This window comes from Takifugu rubripes, chromosome 2 (assembly GCF_901000725.2).
Source record: "Takifugu rubripes chromosome 2, fTakRub1.2, whole genome shotgun sequence".
Taxonomy (NCBI): Eukaryota; Metazoa; Chordata; class Actinopteri; order Tetraodontiformes; family Tetraodontidae; genus Takifugu; species Takifugu rubripes.
Window position 1 is genome coordinate 13,026,167 of NC_042286.1, and position 19,589 is coordinate 13,045,755.

Below are 19,589 nucleotides of genomic sequence, written 5' to 3' on the forward strand. Positions count from 1 at the left end.
CAAAACACATTTTACTGATAAAAGGTTTTATACATTATTTATCCATTGAGCTAAATTAGAAAGATAACTGAGCATCAAATATGTTGTTGCGCCCCCTAACGGAACGTCATCCTGCACGTGGTGCCTTCACGGTTATCGGAAACTCACCATGTAAATTAAAGAAACACGGATTAATCCAAAATGTTGGAATCTACTATTGATTTTAATAACAATTATTGTAAATTATAAAGTCTTACTTCAATACCACAAGGTAAATTAAATGTTATCAAAACACTACACTATAATATCACAGCCGATCATTTATTGATGCTGCAAAGAGACATGAATTTATCTACGGAGATCATTTTCGATCCCACACGCTCACAATCTTTTATCATGTGTCAAATTAATATTCTCTAACCGAATGATTGGGTAATTGTGAAGCTTTGGCGTCTACATCCAGCTTTTGTGTCTCTGTCATAGTGAGGATGGTGTGTTTTCCGAGCGCAGCCTGAAGACCTGAAGACAGCAGCAGCCGTCGGCTCGGCTCTCCATTTCACTCCGGTCTGCTCTGTTTATCGCCTCCGTCCACTCTGACCTTTTTACACCCGGCCCGAAGAAATGGGGAACACCTCGATCTAAACCGGAGCATCGGTACTTGACAACGGTTATCACCATTCAGCAGGACCAAGAAGACATTGATACACGCGGGCTTATCGCCTCAGTACCGAGAAGGGGAAAAAATAGGGTAAGTATCTCGTTCCGCTGGTAAAAGCGAACACAGGCCGCCGCCGCTAATCGCGTATCCGCAGCTGGGCTGCGGCCTGTCGGCTCTCGTGGAACTCGAGTCCCGCGGCTTGTGTTCATACTCCAAGGCCTCAGTGATGGTTATGGCAAATTTGAAACGCTAACGTGTGACTCCTTATGACCCAGTCGGGAGACTCTGTCTTTGTTGGTGTGGTACTGAAACCAAGACTAGCGGTTTCATGACGGAACCGTGAATACGCTGATGTTGGAGCTAATGTTAGCCTCGGGGGTAGCTGGCGAGCTATCCCGCTACATTAGCCGGCGTTGGTCGCTGGTAATTTGTTTTTCTGCTTGTTTTACCGGCCAGGTCACGGGTTCGTGTCTCACCCTCGACATCGTGTGTCACGACCAAGGATCGTAAGAGTCTGTCACCCCTGACGTTGTTGCGCTCGCCTATTTAATTTGGCCGTGCCGAAGACTAAAATGAGTCGTTTTAAAGTGAGTGTCAGGTGCCGATTAAAGGGTTTGTCCCAGCAGCCGAGCACGACACGAAGCAGAACATTAGCAACAACGTGTCTATCCTCTCCGGTCTGATGAAATCTTTATTCCCAGCTGTGGGAGGGCAGTCGTGTGTTTCTCTCCATTTACACCACATTATCGTGGCTTCTGTTGGACATTTTGGAAAGAATTGTCGCAAAGCAACGTGACATCGAAGACGACCGACGCGGCTTCGCTGTTTCTGCTGTCGACTCGATCCTTTCCGTACAAAGAAACCTCGACTAAATCCTCTGGATCAGCGGTGACATTTTCTGGATCTTTCCATCACGTCGGGGATTTTTGTGTTTGCTTTTTAAACACTCGGGGGGGTCTTTGGGGGGCGGGGGGGGGGGGGGGTTAACTATGCACTTGTTATCTTGACATCTCTGCATTGTTGTCTTTCGCTTTCAAAATTGGTTCCATTAAATCTCAGATTGCACGAATTTTCCACACATTTGATCCGTCACGGAAAATACAGGGATGAAGGATATGTGTCAGTGACGTCATATGTAAAGCAATTAAGATCATCGTTAATTGATGCTAACTGGAGCATTAATGACAAAAGGACAGGGTTGGTTGCGCCATCCCAACGCATCGTTGAGTCTTTCTGTTGTTGCCTCCCAGTTCGACCTGCAGCGTGCTTTCATCCGCCAGGCAACATTTTAGCTAACTGGGAGCTGTGGTTGACGCACAGTAGCTCCCAGTAAGGAGCCTGGCGGTGGACCAGACAGGCAGGTCATTGGGAACTGTGTGCACGCAGGGCTGCAGGCTGGTTTTAAATTCATTTCTGTGTCTGTACAACAGAACGTGGCGATCGGTGGTGCCGAAGTGCTTCGTGTTCATCCTGCTTGTTCAACAGTCCTTCCAGAGTGTGTGAGGCAGCACCAGCTCACTGGTCTGCTGGGTGTCTCTGGCAATGGTTTATAATGGGTCTGATGTCCCAAAACATGGAGCTGGTCTTAGGTGTGTGTTTGTGTGTTGACCTTGATCCTGAGCCTGGACAACATGAAGGATTACAGAGGTAAAAGCCTACCCCTGTGGCCCAGTGATCCAGGTCTCACAGGTCCAGATAAAGGAACCTAATGTGGAATTATGATTTGCACAAAAGTGCGAGTCTTGTTCCTTTGACAGTTGCTGTATCTAACAAACACGGTGGGTGAGCCTTTTATCACCCGAGCCACCACAGTCAGACGTCTGCAGCAGACTACTGCAAGAACCGATCATCTTTATCACCTAAGTTTCTCTGTTGGAAAAGTCCTTACAGTTATCCTGCTTCTGAGGTGGGACGGCTCCGCTGGCCACTTGTGATAAGAGGATCTGTCGACAGGCTGGCCACTCACCTTCAAATTAAGATCTAATCATCTTATTAGACTCCCAGCATGCCATGTTGTCGTCCCATTGTCCATCTGGAGCTGCAGAGGATGCTGATCAGCTCATCACTGATATGATGATGTCACTGTAGGCCCTTTGTCTGGGTTCTGCAACTGTTGTTTTAGACCCCAGTGAACATGATCAGTCGGGCAGCAGACCTAGGCTGGCTGTATTGGGGCAGGGAGGGTGAAAGAGACTGGTTGTACTGGGACAGAGGGTAAACTGAGTGATTATACTAAACCTAAAATCAAATTAACTCAGTGGGAATCTCACCTGTGGTTTCAGATCATTAACAGTCTGACTTTGATCGCTGACAGGAAGAGGAGACTACATGTCCCAGAATCCCCCGTGAGAACGACTACAACTCCCCCATATCACCTCCACCGAGTTGGTTGGATGAGTCCCGAACAGCAACAGGACTTTGAGCAGTGATTGGGTGCTAAGCCAGACCGGGTAGCCAACGGGGATCCAGGTAAGAGGTCAGGCGGAGGTGAGCCGAGAGCCGCCCCGATTGAGCTGATTTAGTTATTTATTAATTTAAAAAACTGCATTTTGAATGGAGCCGCTTTACTTAGTCTGAACATTTGTTTTCAGGCTAGCCACCATGGCTGATGTGGACCCAGACACTCTGCTGGAGTGGCTGCAGATGGGACAAGGCGATGAGCGCGACATGCAGCTCATCGCCCTGGAACAGCTCTGCATGCTGTTGCTCATGTCGGACAACGTGGACCGCTGCTTTGAGACGTGAGTCTCCTGACATGGTTTATAGGTGAAGGGCGTGCTTGCGCTGACCGCTGGAGTTCTTCTCTTTCCAGGTGTCCTCCTCGGACATTCCTCCCAGCGCTCTGTAAGATCTTCCTGGATGAGAGTGCCCCAGATAACGTGTTGGAGGTCACAGCGAGGGCCATCACTTACTACCTGGATGTGTCTGCTGAGTGCACTAGGAGGATTGTGGGAGTGGACGGGGCTATCAAGGCTCTTTGCAACCGGCTGGTGGTGGTGGAACTGAACAATCGAACAAGCAGAGACCTGGCTGAGCAATGTGTGAAGGTAGGAGGCAGATATTCCTACCTAAATACTAGAAGAGACTGTCATAAAATTTAGCCAAATGGTGGTATCTGTCAGTGGCACACAAGCAGGGAACAAACCACCACTTCCTGTGAGGAACTAAAACTATGAAACCTTTAAAAATCCTTTAATCTTTGGTTGATAACAAATCAGTCACCACACATAGATCATTCTCCCATCTGATGGCTGTTTATAGTTACCTTTTGACTAAGGTTACTTAGGTTTATTGTATTGTTTTTGTGCTTTAATGTAGTATTTCTATATGTGTAACTTTATGTCTGCAGTTCAGATTGGGACCGGTTTATAACTCTGAGCAACTCTCAATAACTCTGACATTGTGTGACTGAATTTTGGTGTTTCTGATCAGTTCCGTGTGTGTGTGGGAGCTATTAAGAGGAGGGCCCTGTGATCCCAGACCAGCTTGTTTCTGGAGCTGTACCACATGAACATGTGCTCACAGAAATTCAGACCACAGGACAGAGTTGTTCTTTGTTCTGAGGCTGAAATATCCTTTGTAGATTTACATCAGGTGACTCCTGTACTTTTAGAACAGTTTAGCACCGCAGAGAATTTACAGTCACCGAATTTATATTCGAGGCGTTTGTGTTAAGATGAGTCAATAACGGCGATCAATGCTAAGTTTGTTGATCTGTCCTATTGACAATTGCTGATTGAGTGCTGGTTGCAGGTGCTGGAGCTGATCTGTACTCGGGAGTCTGGTGCCGTGTTTGAAGCTGGCGGCTTGAATTGTGTGCTGAGCTTCATCAGAGACAGCGGCCATCTCGTCCACAAGGACACTCTGCACTCGGCCATGGCTGTGGTGTCCCGTCTCTGCAGCAAGATGGAGCCTCAGGATTCGTCTCTGGAGACCTGCGTGGAGTCTCTGTCGAGTCTGCTCAAACATGAAGACCATCAGGTAGCCCCTTGAAACCACAGCTGCCTCTCTGAAACCTCTGACAGCTGTGTGTTGGCATTGCAAAAATTGTTGGTATCTTTATGATGATTTTCATGATTTTATTGTGAGATCAAGCAAGTCATGTTGATAAAAGTAGATCATGGAGCCTGTACTGTTAAAACCAAAGATTTGCTTTTTTATTTTTAAGCTTTTTATTGTCGAGGCAGTTCAGTGATATTGATATTTTCCAAGCGTCTTGGTAAAGTTGGGGACTTCATGGAAGTCATGGACCGTGACAGTGTTATTGTTTCCTCTCCTTCAGGTGTCTGATGGAGCGTTACGCTGCTTCGCGTCACTGGCCGACAGATTCACCCGCCGTGGTGTAGATCCTGCCCCTTTAGCCAAACATGGCCTGACAGAAGAACTGCTGTGTCGCATGGCCGCTGCCGGAGGCACCGTGTCGGGCCCTCCCTCCTCCTGTAAGCCCGGCCGGGTGTCCACTGGTGCCGCCCCTCCAGCACCAGACTCCAAACTGAGCAACCAGGTCTCGACCATCGTGAGCCTGCTCTCGACCCTGTGCAGAGGCTCGCCACTCGTCACTCATGTATGACCACTAGTCCCAGACAGGATGCATGGGGGGGAAGGGGGGGAGAATCGGGTGTTTTCTAACCTTTGCTTCTCGTATCTTCAGGACTTGCTGCGCTCCGCACTGCCTGACTCCATGGAGTCGGCCCTGGGAGGAGACGAGCGCTGTGTGCTGGACACCATGCGGCTGGTTGACCTCCTGTTGGTGCTACTGTTCGAAGGCCGGAAAGCGTTGCCTAAATCCACGGCGGGGTCAACAGGGCGAATCCCAGGGCTGCGACGCCTTGACAGCTCAGGGGAGAGATCACACCGACAGCTCATTGACTGTATTCGCAGCAAAGACACGGATGCTTTGATTGATGCCATTGACACGGGCGGTAAGAGAACATAGTTTAAAGTCGAACTGATGTGAAACTGTTGTTGAACCTCCTGCCTATGTTGCAGCTTTTGAGGTGAACTTCATGGATGACGTTGGACAGACACTACTTAACTGGGCTTCAGCATTTGGAACACAGGAAATGGTAAGAAAAAAACCCTAAAGACATCTGGGAAGAAAGACTGTCGATCGCTGAATAAATATTTAAGATACGGTTTCGATTTCTGCAAACCAGAGCGTCTTGGACAACACATGTAGCAATCAGCCACGCTCTAATCCAAGCCTAAATTCTCCTGAGAACTGATGGATGCATTCACTCGTGTCTTCTTCCAGGTGGAATTTCTTTGTGAAAGGGGTGCTGATGTCAACCGAGGCCAGAGGTCGTCATCACTACACTATGCTGCTTGTTTTGGACGTCCACAAGTAGCCAAAGTAAACAAAGTCAAGCCCAGCCACAAACGCTAGTGACTGTGATTATTATGTGTAACTCTGCGTGAATGTGTGTGTGCGCAGACACTGTTGCGTCATGGGGCGAACCCAGACTTGCGAGACGAGGATGGAAAGACACCGCTGGATAAGGCGAGGGAGCGAGGACATAGTGAGGTGGTGGCCATCCTACAGTCTCCAGGTTAGTCAGTGAATCCCAGTCGGTCATAAACCACCGCTATCATTCATGAGTGTGTACCTGGCTGAATATGAGCCGTTAACTGTGCCAAAGTGTGCAGCAGCAATTACTAGTATAACTTGTTCCTGACCTCATTACCTGATTGGTACAAATGTTTTTGTACTACAACTAATAATTATGGACCTGCCAAGCTGCTCACATTTTGCGTAGCAGGTGGTGCAATTGTATTCAAGGGTTACCCTCGGTAAAAGGGTCGCTGATTGAGGCGGCAGATTATAGAGGGTTGTGTTATCATCTAATTCCAAGGGCAAAAAGACTCAGATTTAGGAGGGGTTTTTTTTCCCCCTAATGACCCACGGTAATATAGTTACATACACGTAATAAATGCTAATTATTGTTGCCTTGTCATGATACAGGAGACTGGATGTGTCCAGTGAACAAGGGTGATGACAAGAAGAAAAAAGATGTGAATAAGGAAGAGGAGGAAGGCAGCGAGCCCAAAGGAGACCCAGAGATGGCTCCAGTTTACCTGAAGAGGCTTCTGCCTGTTTTTGCACAAACCTTTCAACAAACCATGCTGCCTTCTATCCGGTGAGCAGCTCAGACCGAGAGTTACAGCTGGTGTTAAAGATCGTCGTGAACGTGGTGTGTTTGTGTTTAGGAAAGCCAGCCTGGCTCTGATCAGGAAGATGGTTCACTACAGCAGCGAGGTGCTGCTGAAGGAGGTGTGTGACAGTGAGTCGGGCCACAACCTGCCCACTGTGCTGGTGGAGATCACTGCCACTGTGCTGGACCAAGAGGTGCGTGTGTCACAACACTTTAAATGCTTACATTACTGACATTGCATCCAAGGAGATGAGGTGCCAATGAAATTGCAGTAGAATAAATTAGCTCATAATTTGTCTTTCTATACTGCTGCAGTATTGATTCAGTGTGGATGTAAATGAGTATTGATCAGTTATCACCTGATAGATTTGCCCATATCAGGTAGGAAGCATCCCTCCTGAAAATCCTTTTTGCTCTACAACCGTCTTATCTTCTCACAGACTGTCATGTTTTTGCTCTCCTAGCATGTTATTGACTCTACCAACAACTACCTCTCGTTTTTTTGTTTTTTTTTTAAATCGCAAAGTTTGTGTTTCAGGACGACGACGACGGTCACCTCCTGGCTCTGCAGATCATCAGAGACCTGGTGGATAAAGGTGGGGACGTTTTCCTTGACCAGCTGGCTCGACTCGGTGTCATCAACAAGGTGTCGACTCTGGCTGGTCCGGCCTCTGATGACGAGAATGAGGACGAAAGCAAACCTGAGAAGGTAAAGGAAAAGTGTGTGCAGTGCTGACCCCTGCTCTAAAACGTCCGAGGTTCCCATCCCTCCACCCGTAAGCAGCATCATTTTTAAACTGTTTGTGACTGTGCGCAGGAGGAGGAAGTGCAGGAGGATGCCAGGGAAATTCAGCAGGGGAAGCCATACCACTGGAAGGACTGGTCCATCATCAGAGGGAGGGACTGTCTCTACATCTGGTCAGATGCTGCTGCCCTAGAGCTTTCCAATGGCTCCAATGGTTGGTTCCGATTTATTCTGGATGGAAAGTTGGCCACCATGTACTCCAGCGGGAGTCCAGAAGGAGGATCAGACAGCTCAGGTTCCACCAACTCATATAGTAGCTCAAGACACACTTCAGATCGCTGATTGACCTCAGAGATACTCATCCTCATCTATCTCTTACGTCTCTACCTGTAGAGTCTCGCAGCGAGTTCCTGGAGAAGCTTCAGCGAGCAAGGAGTCAGGTGAAACCAGTAACATCCAGTCAGCCCATTCTGTCGAGTGTGGCACCCACAAAACTGACGGTGGGTAACTGGTCTCTGACCTGCCTGAAAGAGGGAGAGATCGCCATCCATAACTCTGATGGTCAGCAAGCCACTATCCTCAAGGAGGACCTCCCTGGCTTTGTGTTTGAGTCCAACAGAGGAACGAAGCACTCATTCACAGCAGAAACCTCCTTAGGTGAGGAACATGTCCCCTCGAGGCCCTTAACCACCAATTTGGCTTCAGTGCTACCTCCAACATGTATCTCTGAGGAACCTTATCCAAAATAAATCGTCCTGCATGTTACAGGCGCCACTTGGATGAAGTCGCTGGAGCTTCTGATGTCTGATGTGTTTTCAGGTTCAGAGTTTGTGACTGGTTGGACAGGGAAGAGAGGCAGAAAATTAAAGTCAAAGCTGGAAAAGACCAAACAGAAGGTCAAGAGTATGGCAAGGGAACTGTACGATGACCATTTCAAAGCTGTCGAGAGCATGCCCAGAGGGGTGGTTGTCACCCTGAGGAATATCTCCACCCAGCTGGAGTCGGCATGGGAGCTGCACACCAACCGACAGGTATACAGGCTCACGCTCATATCATGCAATTGGTTCAGTATTTGAGGTTCATCACATATCAAAGTCTTAGTGTTTCTTCAGATAGGCAGTAGGTGTAGAATGTTAAATTTTACAGTCTTAATTTGTAGAAGATTTGGCATCAAATGAGAAAAATATATAATTTAGGGCTTTATGTGATCTTCACCGGTTGAAGAACAGCAAGGTCTGTTTAAAATGTAATCAATGGTGGCCCACACACCACCAGTAGGTAGTAATGGTCTCACTGGTCAAGCTATCAACACTGAACTAACATGTGTCAACAGTGTATTGAGGGGGAGAACACGTGGAGGGACCTGATGAAAACAGCTCTGGAGAACCTGATTGTGGTTCTGAAGGATGAAAACACAATTTCTCCATACGAGATGTGCAGCAGCGGCCTGGTTCAGGCTCTGTTTACTGTCCTCAGCAATGTGAGTGTCGCTCCTCCGCTCATGGTGAACCTGCAGCCTGTAAACCCCCACGTCCCAGAACTTTACTGAACCTGTTGTCTTGTGGACAGAGTGTGGAACTGGACCTAAAACATGATTGTAAGCCTTTAATGGAGCGGATCAATGTCTTTAAGGCGGCTTTCAGCGAGAATGAAGACAATGAAAGGTAATGTCAACAATCTTCCTTAGAAGCCTTAAAAACAACATTCTGAAGGGAACTTCTTGATCAATCTATATTTTTTATTATCTACTATCAGTTGATGTTGGAGATGTTTTAGAACATCTACAGGTGGTGTTGCTCACATGCCAACGACAGAAACAGTCTTTCATAAAGGTCAGTCAACGATGATGTCCTTGTCCTCTGCAGCCGACCAGCTGTTGCCTTAATCCGAAAACTGATTGCTGTCCTGGAATCGATAGAACGTCTACCTCTGCACCTGTACGACACTCCAGGCTCTTTATACAACCTGCAAGTGAGTCCCACTTTGGTTCTGATCCTGATGTGCCAGGAAGTGGCCTTGTGGTCAGTGTGTCTTCTGAAAGGCAAACTCAAGCCGTGCACGTGTCCGCTCCTCAGATCTTGACGAGGAGGTTGCGTTTCCGTCTGGAGCGAGCGCCAGGTGAGACGGCTCTGATTGACCGGACGGGTCGCATGTTGAAGATGGAGCCACTCGCCACGGTGGAATCTCTGGAGCAGTACCTGTTGAAAATGGTGAGAAGGTGCCATCGCGCTGCCCCGACGGGGAGGTCGCGGGCACGGGTCTGATGTAGGCTGGTCTCTCCCCTCCAGGTGGCCAAGCAGTGGTATGACTTTGAGCGGTCATCCTTTGTTTTTGTGAGGAAGTTGAGGGAAGGACAGTCCTTCACTTTCAGGCACCAACACGACTTTGATGAGAACGGAATCATCTACTGGGTCGGCACCAACGCCAAGTAAGTCACTTGAAGTTGTTCATTTCTGGAGTGAAGAGCTCTAAAAACTTGTGTGGGAGTGGACAGGAGACTGACTGGGCTCTAATGGATTTAAGCTATTTGCAGCTAAATAAATCTGATGAATGACTGCTGTTTATATTTTGATAAGGATTCGCTGATTTTCAGTAGTTTTCAGGCTTTGCTGATTTCATTTTGAATTTTTTCAGGACAGCCTATGAGTGGGTGAATCCTGCCGCCTACGGTCTGGTGGTGGTGACCTCGTCGGAGGGACGGAACCTCCCTTATGGCCGTTTGGAAGATATCCTGAGTCGGGATAGCTCCGCTCTGAACTGTCACACTAACGATGACAAGAACGCCTGGTTTGCTGTTGACCTTGGCCTCTGGGTCATTCCATCAGCGTACACTTTGAGACATGCCAGGTAAAAATAAAAACAATCAAGTTTTATACATTTGGTCCGGCATCATCGTGAACTGTGGCTTGGATTGGGATGTCTTGTCATGCTACTTTCCTTTACACCCTGCAGGGGTTACGGACGCTCTGCGTTACGAAACTGGGTGTTTCAGGTGTCGAAGGATGGTCAGAACTGGACCACTCTTTACACCCATATCGACGACTGCAGTCTCAATGAACCAGGGTGCGACTTCCCAATAAACCAATTGGCTCACCGGGTGCAGTTACTTGGCATCAACTATGTGACGGAGGGTCCTGAATTTTTTTTTGTTTGACTCAGGTCGACGGCCACGTGGCCTCTGGACCCCTCCAAAGAGGAGAAGCAGGGCTGGAGACACGTCAGGATCAAACAAATGGGGAAGAACGCCAGCGGTCAGACACACTACCTGTCTCTGTCTGGACTGGAGCTGTATGGCACCGTCACCGCTGTCTGTGAGGACCAGCTAGGTACAGCAGCCGTTCTGTCCCGTCAGCCTGTCCTCCTGCAGGGTCTAAGTGTGTCTTCTCAATGTTCTCACAGGTAAAGCTGTGAAGGAAGCGGAGGCAAACCTCCGTCGACAGCGCAGACTCTTCCGTTCCCAAGTGATGAAGTACATCGTCCCAGGGGCGCGTGTCGTCCGTGGCATTGACTGGAAGTGGCGTGACCAAGATGGCAACCCTCCTGGAGAGGGAACCGTGACAGGGGAGGCTCACAATGGTAAGAAAGATTAGAGGAAGTTTGAAATTCAAGGTTTATGCCTGTCAGGTCTGTTTCTGTCCTGGCTGTCATGAAGAGATGTGTGATATTCTAAGCTTTCATAGTATAAGTTCAGAACATCGGTGGTCTTCCCAGGAGATCTGCACATTGGTCGTTTGGTTGGCCAAACTTCCACGTTGTAGGTGTTTGACATCAAACATGAAACACATTAAAATGATTAAAAATTAGGTGATACCTGAACCGAGAGTGTCGACACCCAGGCAGATGCTGGTATCAGTAGGGGATGAACAGTCTAAATTTCCTGTAGAGACGCATTGTGATGCCTTCAGGAGATCTGAGAGAACCTTCTGTTGTTTTTTAACTTCTTAGTCCGGTCTGAACAGTTTTTTAAAAATAAAACCTTGAGAGAATGACATTTCTGTTCTGTGCCACACAGATAGGGAGGAAACTGGTGTTTTTACCAGTCCGGCTGCATTGTCTTTATTACTGGGCAGTGCTGTAGCTGAAGACAGCTTTGTGTTCCGTGTCTGCTCTCATTAATAGTCTTCACTTGTCTTCACCTCCACCAAGTTTCTGTTTCATGCAGACACAGACTTGAGCTGGTCTCCTGTAGACACGTCGGACACGTTTCCTCGTCTTTGTGGCTGCTGCCACCAGTTCCTAAATTAAATCATGAGGGCTGAAACTGCTGTAGCCATTTTAGAAGATGTTCATGTCCAATTTAAATCTGAATAGAAAATGTCCTGATGTTTGATGTTCTCAGGTTGCAAACTTAAAGGTCTTAATTGTCGTAGTTTACCTGGGCAGGCCTTTCTTCTTCTCCTGTCCCTCCTCTCGCTCTCGGTGTTGCTTTTTTTTTGATTTGGATGAAATTCTGATAAATTAGTTCTGATTTATTGTCAGATCAATAAGACCTCTGTCAGATGTTTCTACTTTAGCCTCCAGATGTTTTCATGTTCCATATGTTTACCCTTGTTGCTCCACCTGGACCAAAACAGACCCATATGGTGCAGACTGATCAAAGTCAGGATGATTTCCAGATATTAAACTTTTTAACTTCAGTGAATGAGAGGAACAGTGATGGTAGTTTACTGTTTTTACTCACGCTCACGCTGGGTTAACTCCGGTGAGCCTACGCTGAGGCTTTCTTTTATTTTAATCGTTATTTTAGGTTTCTCATACCTTTCCAAAGTAAATGTTTTCAACCTAGACCATTCCTTATTTGCTCCTGTTACCCAGTCGTCTTTGTTACTGTGTAACATGTAAACGACCTGAAACAATAATTGACGTCAGTTATTGCATTTGACGTCTTTGTAATCAGATTATCTGCAGTGATCTGGTCCTGTGTGGAGCTGCTTGCTGCTGCTTCTCTCTCCTTTTCTCGCTCTCTCCCTCTGTTTCTGTATTCACTCCCATCTCTGTCTCTCTTCTGTCACTATATTTCTCCCTCTGTCCCCATCTTCTCTCTCTCTCTCTCTCTTGCTCTCTCTCTCTGCCGGGTCTCTGACATCCATCCGTCCGTCTCCTCCTATCTCTCTGTCCATCCAGGCTGGATTGATGTAACCTGGGATGCTGGCGGCTCTAACTCTTACCGTATGGGCGCTGAAGGGAAGTTTGACCTGAAGCTTGCTCCAGGGTACGACCCTGAGTCGGCTGCCACTGCGCCGTCACCCAAACCTGTCTCATCCACTGTTTCAGGCCCCTCCTCCATGGTGGGACCCTCCTCGATGCCAGTGACTAACAGCGGTACTACCACCACCACATCCTGCTCCGCATCCTCCACCTCAGCCTCCCTGCAGCAGCAGCAGTCATGGAGCAGCCTGGTGAAAAATAACTGTCTTGACAAGGGCGGGGCTACATCACTGGGCGGAGCCAGCTCCTCCAGTAGGAAGGGCAGCAGTAGCTCTGTTTGTAGCGTCGCCTCCTCCTCTGACATCAGCCTGAGTTCTTCCATGGGGCTGATGGGTGTGGGAGGTCTGCGGCTGGAGAAGAGAGCTGAGGGGCTGTTGCTGGACCAGGGGGTGGGAATGGTAACAGGAAGTAGTGTCAGCACAGATGTGCAGCAACTGGAGCCCATTGTTGTACTGTCCTCTGTGGTAGACAGCGGATCTGGTTCCGCGTCAAGCTCTGGCACACTCACTACCGACATGCCGGCCCCCGGTGACGAATCAAGAAACAAAGACTCCACCACTGACCCAGCCACAGCCATTTCCATGGGGCTAGTGAGCGTTAGCTCTCCGGATGTTAGCTCGGTGTCAGAGTCCTCTGGCAAAGACGCGCCATCCCAAAGACCTCTGTGCTCGGCGACAAACGCTCGGCTGTCGGTCAGCTCCCTGCTGGCTGCCGGTGCCCCCATGAGCTCCAGCGCCAGTGTCCCCAACTTGTCGTCACGCGAGGCCAGTCTCATGGAGTCATTCGTCCGCCGCGCGCCCAACATGTCCAGAACTAACGCGACCAACAATATGAACCTGAGCCGCAGCAGCAGCGACAACAACACTAACACGTTGGGCAGGAATGCCATGACCTCTGCCAGTGAGTATTACATGTATTTTTCACAAAGTTTTGAGATACAAATAAACGATAGCTAGATGAATCTTGTTGTTTTGTGTGTTGGCAACAATCTGGTGATGCAAAAGCTGCTGCTTCCTGTCGGCTGATGGAAGTTTAACAAGCTTAACTAAGCGTTTCTGGTTTGTTTTGTTTGCAGCTTCCCTCATGGGTGCTCAGAGCTTTCCTAACCTCACCACCACTGGTACCACCTCCACCGTTACCATGTCAACTTCCATAGTAACCAGCAGCAATAATGTAGCCACAGCAACCACGGGTCTGTCCGTGGGCCAGTTGTTAAGTAACACCCTGACCACCAGCCTGACATCCACATCCAGTGAGAGTGACACGGGTCAGGAAGCGGAGTTCTCTCTCTATGGTGACCACAAATGCACCTACACCTATCGTGCCGCCGTTGTGCAGACTGAGTTTTGGATTACAGCGTTAAAGATTGTTGTTTGAACATTGAGGTGTAGAGATGAAACTGGAATCGGCTTTAGCTTAACGTGAGTCGGTCAAGTCTGGTATTCATGGTAACACCTCAGACTGCTTCCGCTAACTCGCCAACGTTTCTCACAAGAACAAACATGAAACTTCAATGTAATAAACTCACAAACTGTTGTGGCACTAATCCAGTATTAATCCATTGTTTGTCTTTGTTGTGTCAAAAATTAACAACTTGTCTACTTGATCGTTTATAGACTTCTTAGACAGTTGTCGGGCCAACACTCTATTGGCTGAGCTTGATGACGAGGAGGATCTGCCAGAACCAGACGACGACGATGATGAGAATGAAGATGACAATCAGGAGGACCAGGAGTACGAGGAGGTCTTGGTAATACATCCACTCTTTTTGCTGAATTATACTGTGAGTTCAGGAACAGGAAGTGATGTCACTGATGGGCTTACTTTCCAGGAAGAGGAGGAGTATGAGACCAAAGGAGGACGCAGGAGGACGTGGGATGATGACTTTGTCCTGAAGAGGCAGTTTTCTGCTCTGGTTCCTGCCTTTGACCCCCGACCAGGAAGAACCAACGTCCAACAGACAACAGACCTGGAGATCCCCCCTCCAGGTAATGCACACAGACACAATTATTTATAGGCTTTGATTGGCTTATTTTCTCCCCCCGTTAAGTTTGAATGTCTCGTTCTGAATTTTATCATGAAGTTCCCATTTCTTCCTGCAGGAAGTCCTCGTTCAGAGGTCCAAGAGGAGGTGGAGTGTGCTCCTTCTCCTCACCTCTCTCTCACCCTGAAGGTAAGATGACGGTCACCACTCGAGCTCAGTAAAACATGCTCACTGTGAAACTTTAGTTCTACAAGCTTGTCCTCATGCTTGGAAACCCTCAGGTGGCCGGGCTCGGTACAACCAGGGAGGTGGAGCTTCCCTTGTCCAACTACAAGTCCACCATCTTCTTCTACGTCCAGCGGCTGCTGCAGCTGTCCTGTAGCGGAACAGTGAAGACGGACAAACTGCGACGCATATGGGAGCCCACATACACGTAAGAGGGGAGCTGGAGTCAGGACGTGGTGTGACCTGATGTCGGTTTGATCCAGACTCTTGTGTTCCATCCTAGGATCATGTATCGAGAACTCAAGGACTCTGACAAGGAAAAGGAGAGCGGAAAGATGGTGAGAGCAGCCTTAACAGGATGGTTCACCACATGGGTTAAAGTAGAAGACAACTTCCTCCATCATGGGTCCTTTTTAGGCCATGTTTGCAACTCAAGATAACATTGGGCTTAAACATTTCATTATAAGTATTGAGACAGAAGACCGCCCTTCACTGCACATAGTCTCAGGTTTATTTTATTCCAAGTGTCTCTTGATCCAGTCTCACCACCTTGCCCGTTCTCCTCCTCCAGGATCTGTGCGAGCACAGCACCGGCATCAGCAGTCGCTCTGGTGTGCTGAGCCCAAGCTCACTTTTAGCTAATCAGAGTGGGGAGATACTTGGGATCGCGAGAGAGCTGGCACAAGCTAAGGCGGGCTGCGGCCAGAGCGCCTGCGGGGTGGAGGACGTTCTGCAGCTGCTGCGCATCCTCTACATCATCGGAGGAGACTCCGCCTCCAACACGCGCACCATGCAGGAAGGTACGGAGGAAGGAGACGAAGGCAAAGTTGAAGTCAAGTCTTTCTACGCTGTCCGTTCTGCAGCATTTGATTTGATTTTAGACTTTGAAGAGCTCCAGTTTAATGCAGCTCCAGAGGAATTCACCAGTAAGAAGATCACCACAAAAATACTGCAGCAGATCGAGGTCAGGTTTTTTCTGACGCTTCCTGGTGGGCGGTTGCAGCCGTTGATCAACCGGCGTTGACGCATTTTTTGTGTTTCCAGGAACCTTTAGCTCTGGCCAGCGGGGCGCTGCCGGACTGGTGCGAACAGCTCACCGCCAAGTGTCCGTTCCTCATCCCCTTTGAGACCCGGCAGCTTTACTTTACCTGCACGGCGTTCGGAGCATCAAGGTGCGGCTCGTGTCTCCAGAATGTAACGGAGCGCGTTGGTCCAAAGCCTGTTCAAATCATTCCCATAGTATATGGAAGTATCCAGTTGAGGTCTTTATATATCTTCCACATGTATTAGCAGCTTATTCGTATATATTAGTATCTTAGTGATCAAGGAAGAATCTCTTATAATTTATCAGTCTTTCCTGGAACCATCTTTTAGTCTTCAAAAATATCTAAACTCCTGGGAAGTATAAGCTAAAGTTGATTTTTCCGGCGTTCCTCAGGGCCATCGTATGGCTCCAGAACCGCAGAGAAGCCTCCATGGAGCGCTCGCGGCCCTCCACCACGGTGCGGCGAGACGACCCCGGAGAGTTCAGAGTGGGCCGGCTTAAGCACGAGAGGGTCAAAGTTCCCAGAGGAGAAGCCATGATGGAGTGGGCGGAGTCAGTTATGCAGCTGCACGCTGACAGGAAGTCCGTGCTGGAGGCGAGTCGGCGCGGTGCGGATTCAGCTTCACGGCCCCACTCGCCGTTTGTCTGAAACGTACAGTTTCTGTTTTCAGGTGGAGTTTCAGGGGGAGGAGGGAACCGGCCTCGGTCCCACGCTGGAATTTTATGCTCTGATAGCTGCAGAATTTCAAAGAACTTCGCTCGGGATCTGGCTGTGTGATGACGACTTTCCCGACGACGAGTCGAGACAGGTGAGATGCCGGAACCGCCTGAGCCGCATCTTCATCTGCTCTATCGCGTTCCCAAACTCGGCTCTGACTAATGTTAACAGAGACGACGTACACATTAAATAAACTTCCGGATCGGAGAATCCTGCTGATGCCGTCCTGTCTCCGTGTTCAGGTGGACCTGGGTGGTGGTTTGAAGCCTCCAGGGTTCTATGTGCAGCGCTCGTGCGGCCTCTTCCCAGCACCGTTCCCTCAGGACAGCGAGGAGCTTGAGCGCATCACCAAGCTCTTCCACTTCCTGGGCATCTTCCTGGCCAAGTGTATCCAGGACAACCGTCTGGTGGACCTCCCTCTCTCCCAGCCCTTCTTCAAACTGCTCTGCATGGGCGACATCAAGTCCAACTGGAGCAAACTGCTGTACCAGAGCTGTAGCTTCACTCCAGGCCAGGACCCGGAGCGCTCCCACCTGCAGCCCTTCCTGCTGCTCTCTGAGTCCGAGGCTTCCACTGAGGAGAGCCAGGAGACCTACTCAGTGGGCAGCTTCGACGAAGACTCCAAGTCCGAGTTCATAATGGATCCCCCGAAACCAAAACCACCAGCCTGGTACCACGGCATTCTCACCTGGGACGACTTCCAGCTGGTCAATCCACACAGGTGCGTCGGTGCCAGAGGAAGTGGATCAAACCACTGGAAACACATCTGCTGCTGTTTGCCTTGTGAATTCTGCCCACAAAGTCTTCATCCTCCTCCTCCTCTTCCTCCTCTTCCTCCTACTGCAGGGCCAGTTTCCTGAAGGAGCTGAAGGAGTTGGCGATGAAGAGGAGGCAGATCCTGTCCAGTAAGAGTTTATCTGAGGATGAGAAGAACACCAGACTCCAGGATCTGATGTTGAGGAACCCACTGGGTTCTGGACCCCCCCTCAGCATCGAGGACCTTGGGTAACACACACACACACACACACAGGTCACAGTAGGGTCTTTGAAGGACCGATGTGACTCTCCTCTCATTCTACAGCCTAAACTTCCAGTTCTGTCCCTCCTCAAAAGTCCACGGCTTCTCCGCCCTGGACCTGAAACCAAATGGCGACAACGAGGTAAGAGGGCGATTAGGGATCAGGTCACGGGAAATGTTGAGGGCAGCTCGATGACCCTGTGTGTGTGTGTGTATATGTTTAGATGGTTACCATGGAGAATGCAGAGGAGTATGTGGAGCTGATGTTTGACCTGTGCATGCACACCGGCATTCAGAAACAAATGGAAGCATTCAGAGGTAAAGAGTCATGTGACAGTCATGTGACTCCTGATGTTAACAGTTGTCGGGGTGATAGAATTCACCACCCACCTGCTCTTCATCACCTGTGTCACCTCTTCCTCAGAGGGGTTCAATCGTGTCTTCCCAATGGAGAAGATGAGCTCCTTCAGCCACAAGGAGGTCCAGATGATCCTGTGTGGCAACCAATCACCTTCGTGGACAGCCGATGACATCATTAACTACACTGAGCCAAAGCTGGGTTACACCAGAGACAGGTACTTTTACACTCCATGACCACTCGGGCCCCCTGGTGGCCGGATGCAGTGCGACTCAGAGGCTCCTCCCCCTCTGGGTCAGTGCGCAGGGCAAACTAAAAGGTGTTTCTACTTCTCACTCTGTTGTTGAATAAGATTTACCCTTTTAATTCTATGTAAATTGGAAAATATTGGTGGGTAAAGTTTACCGGGAAGAGAATTCCAACATCAGAATTCCGCTTCAGATCAAATTTCCAAGCTGGAATTGTGAAATAGAGCCAGAAATTCTCCACAGCGTGACTCAGTCTTCACCCCGGTGCTGATGTCTTCGTTCTGTTTGGCTCCTCAGTCCCGGCTTCCTGCGGTTTGTCAGAGTTTTGTGCGGAATGTCGTCGGATGAGAGGAAAGCCTTCCTGCAGTTCACCACAGGCTGCTCCACGCTGCCCCCCGGCGGCCTCGCCAACTTACACCCGCGCCTCACTATCGTGAGGAAGGTAAGCCCTCCCTCGCAGAATCCGCCGTCGGCGTCTCCAGGGCGTCTTTTTGATCGGGCGTTGCTCCTCAGGTGGACGCTACAGACTCCAGCTACCCATCGGTCAACACCTGCGTCCACTACCTGAAGCTCCCTGAATATACCTCTGAGGACATCATGAGGGAGCGGCTGCTTGCTGCCACCATGGAGAAAGGCTTCCACCTCAATTGACCACGCCCCCCCCCGCCGCTGCACTGAGCATGCTCCTGGAGCCCGTCTGCGATTGAGGTCAGCCAGCAAATGGAAACGAGCCGATTGAAGAAGCGAGTGCCTGCTCGATGGTGAGGGGGAGGAGTCATGCTGAAACTAAGGACTTTGTAACCTTCCTCTTACGTCCTCTTCATCATCATCCAGCTGATCGCTGTGTGTAGCTCCGCCCCCTCTCTGTTAGTGCCTGGTTTGACTCGTAGCTGCTGTTTTCATGCTTCTTCTCCGTAATCTTTTTCCCTTTATCGCATTTTAGTTTTTTTTTTGTGTGCGTGTTTGCGATGGTTTCCAGCTCAAGAGGTCAAAGGTTAGAGAAATTTTGGGGTTGTTTTCTGAGGAAACGCTGGTGGCGCGTGAGCCGAGGCTCCTCCCCTCCGCAGACAACGCTCCCTGGTGTATTTTCTTTGTATATTATAAACATTTATTTAACTGAGTTGACGTTTGAGGTAAACGGATATTTTCAAATGTGTATGCTCCAAAAAAAAAAAAAATCATTAAAATGTTTGCAGAGTATGAAGGAAAGAGCGTCTGTGGCCTGTGTCACGTCTGTGGGTAAAAGTGAGC

General features: G+C 49.1%; 1 protein-coding gene across 6 annotated transcripts; it reads left to right on the top strand.

Annotated features, from left to right (window-relative positions):
* The first annotated feature begins 502 nt into the window (after positions 1 to 502).
* hectd1 (HECT domain containing 1) lies at positions 503 to 19,538 on the top strand. Of its 6 annotated transcripts, XM_029832833.1 has the most exons (44): positions 503 to 727; positions 2,952 to 3,106; positions 3,229 to 3,378; positions 3,450 to 3,684; positions 4,391 to 4,618; positions 4,920 to 5,201; positions 5,289 to 5,559; positions 5,627 to 5,703; positions 5,892 to 5,990; positions 6,072 to 6,186; positions 6,600 to 6,774; positions 6,845 to 6,983; positions 7,316 to 7,498; positions 7,607 to 7,829; positions 7,928 to 8,191; positions 8,354 to 8,565; positions 8,868 to 9,014; positions 9,104 to 9,198; positions 9,400 to 9,505; positions 9,610 to 9,744; positions 9,823 to 9,962; positions 10,169 to 10,381; positions 10,487 to 10,597; positions 10,694 to 10,860; positions 10,934 to 11,110; positions 12,659 to 13,642; positions 13,818 to 14,036; positions 14,359 to 14,492; positions 14,574 to 14,730; positions 14,845 to 14,915; positions 15,008 to 15,159; positions 15,235 to 15,289; positions 15,523 to 15,751; positions 15,833 to 15,915; positions 15,996 to 16,123; positions 16,390 to 16,591; positions 16,668 to 16,805; positions 16,957 to 17,435; positions 17,561 to 17,719; positions 17,796 to 17,874; positions 17,957 to 18,050; positions 18,157 to 18,307; positions 18,636 to 18,780; positions 18,852 to 19,538. In XM_029832833.1, exons 3-44 carry the CDS (start codon positions 3,239 to 3,241, stop codon positions 18,987 to 18,989), a joined length of 7,731 nt encoding a protein of 2,576 aa, XP_029688693.1. In that variant the 5' UTR covers positions 503 to 727; positions 2,952 to 3,106; positions 3,229 to 3,238; the 3' UTR covers positions 18,990 to 19,538. The 6 variants fall into 6 exon arrangements, with proteins under 6 accessions (XP_029688693.1, XP_029688691.1, XP_029688690.1 ...); XM_029832831.1 differs by having other exon boundaries at positions 2,920 to 3,106; positions 14,359 to 14,730; XM_029832830.1 differs by having other exon boundaries at positions 14,359 to 14,730.
* The last annotated feature ends 51 nt before the right edge of the window (positions 19,539 to 19,589 follow it).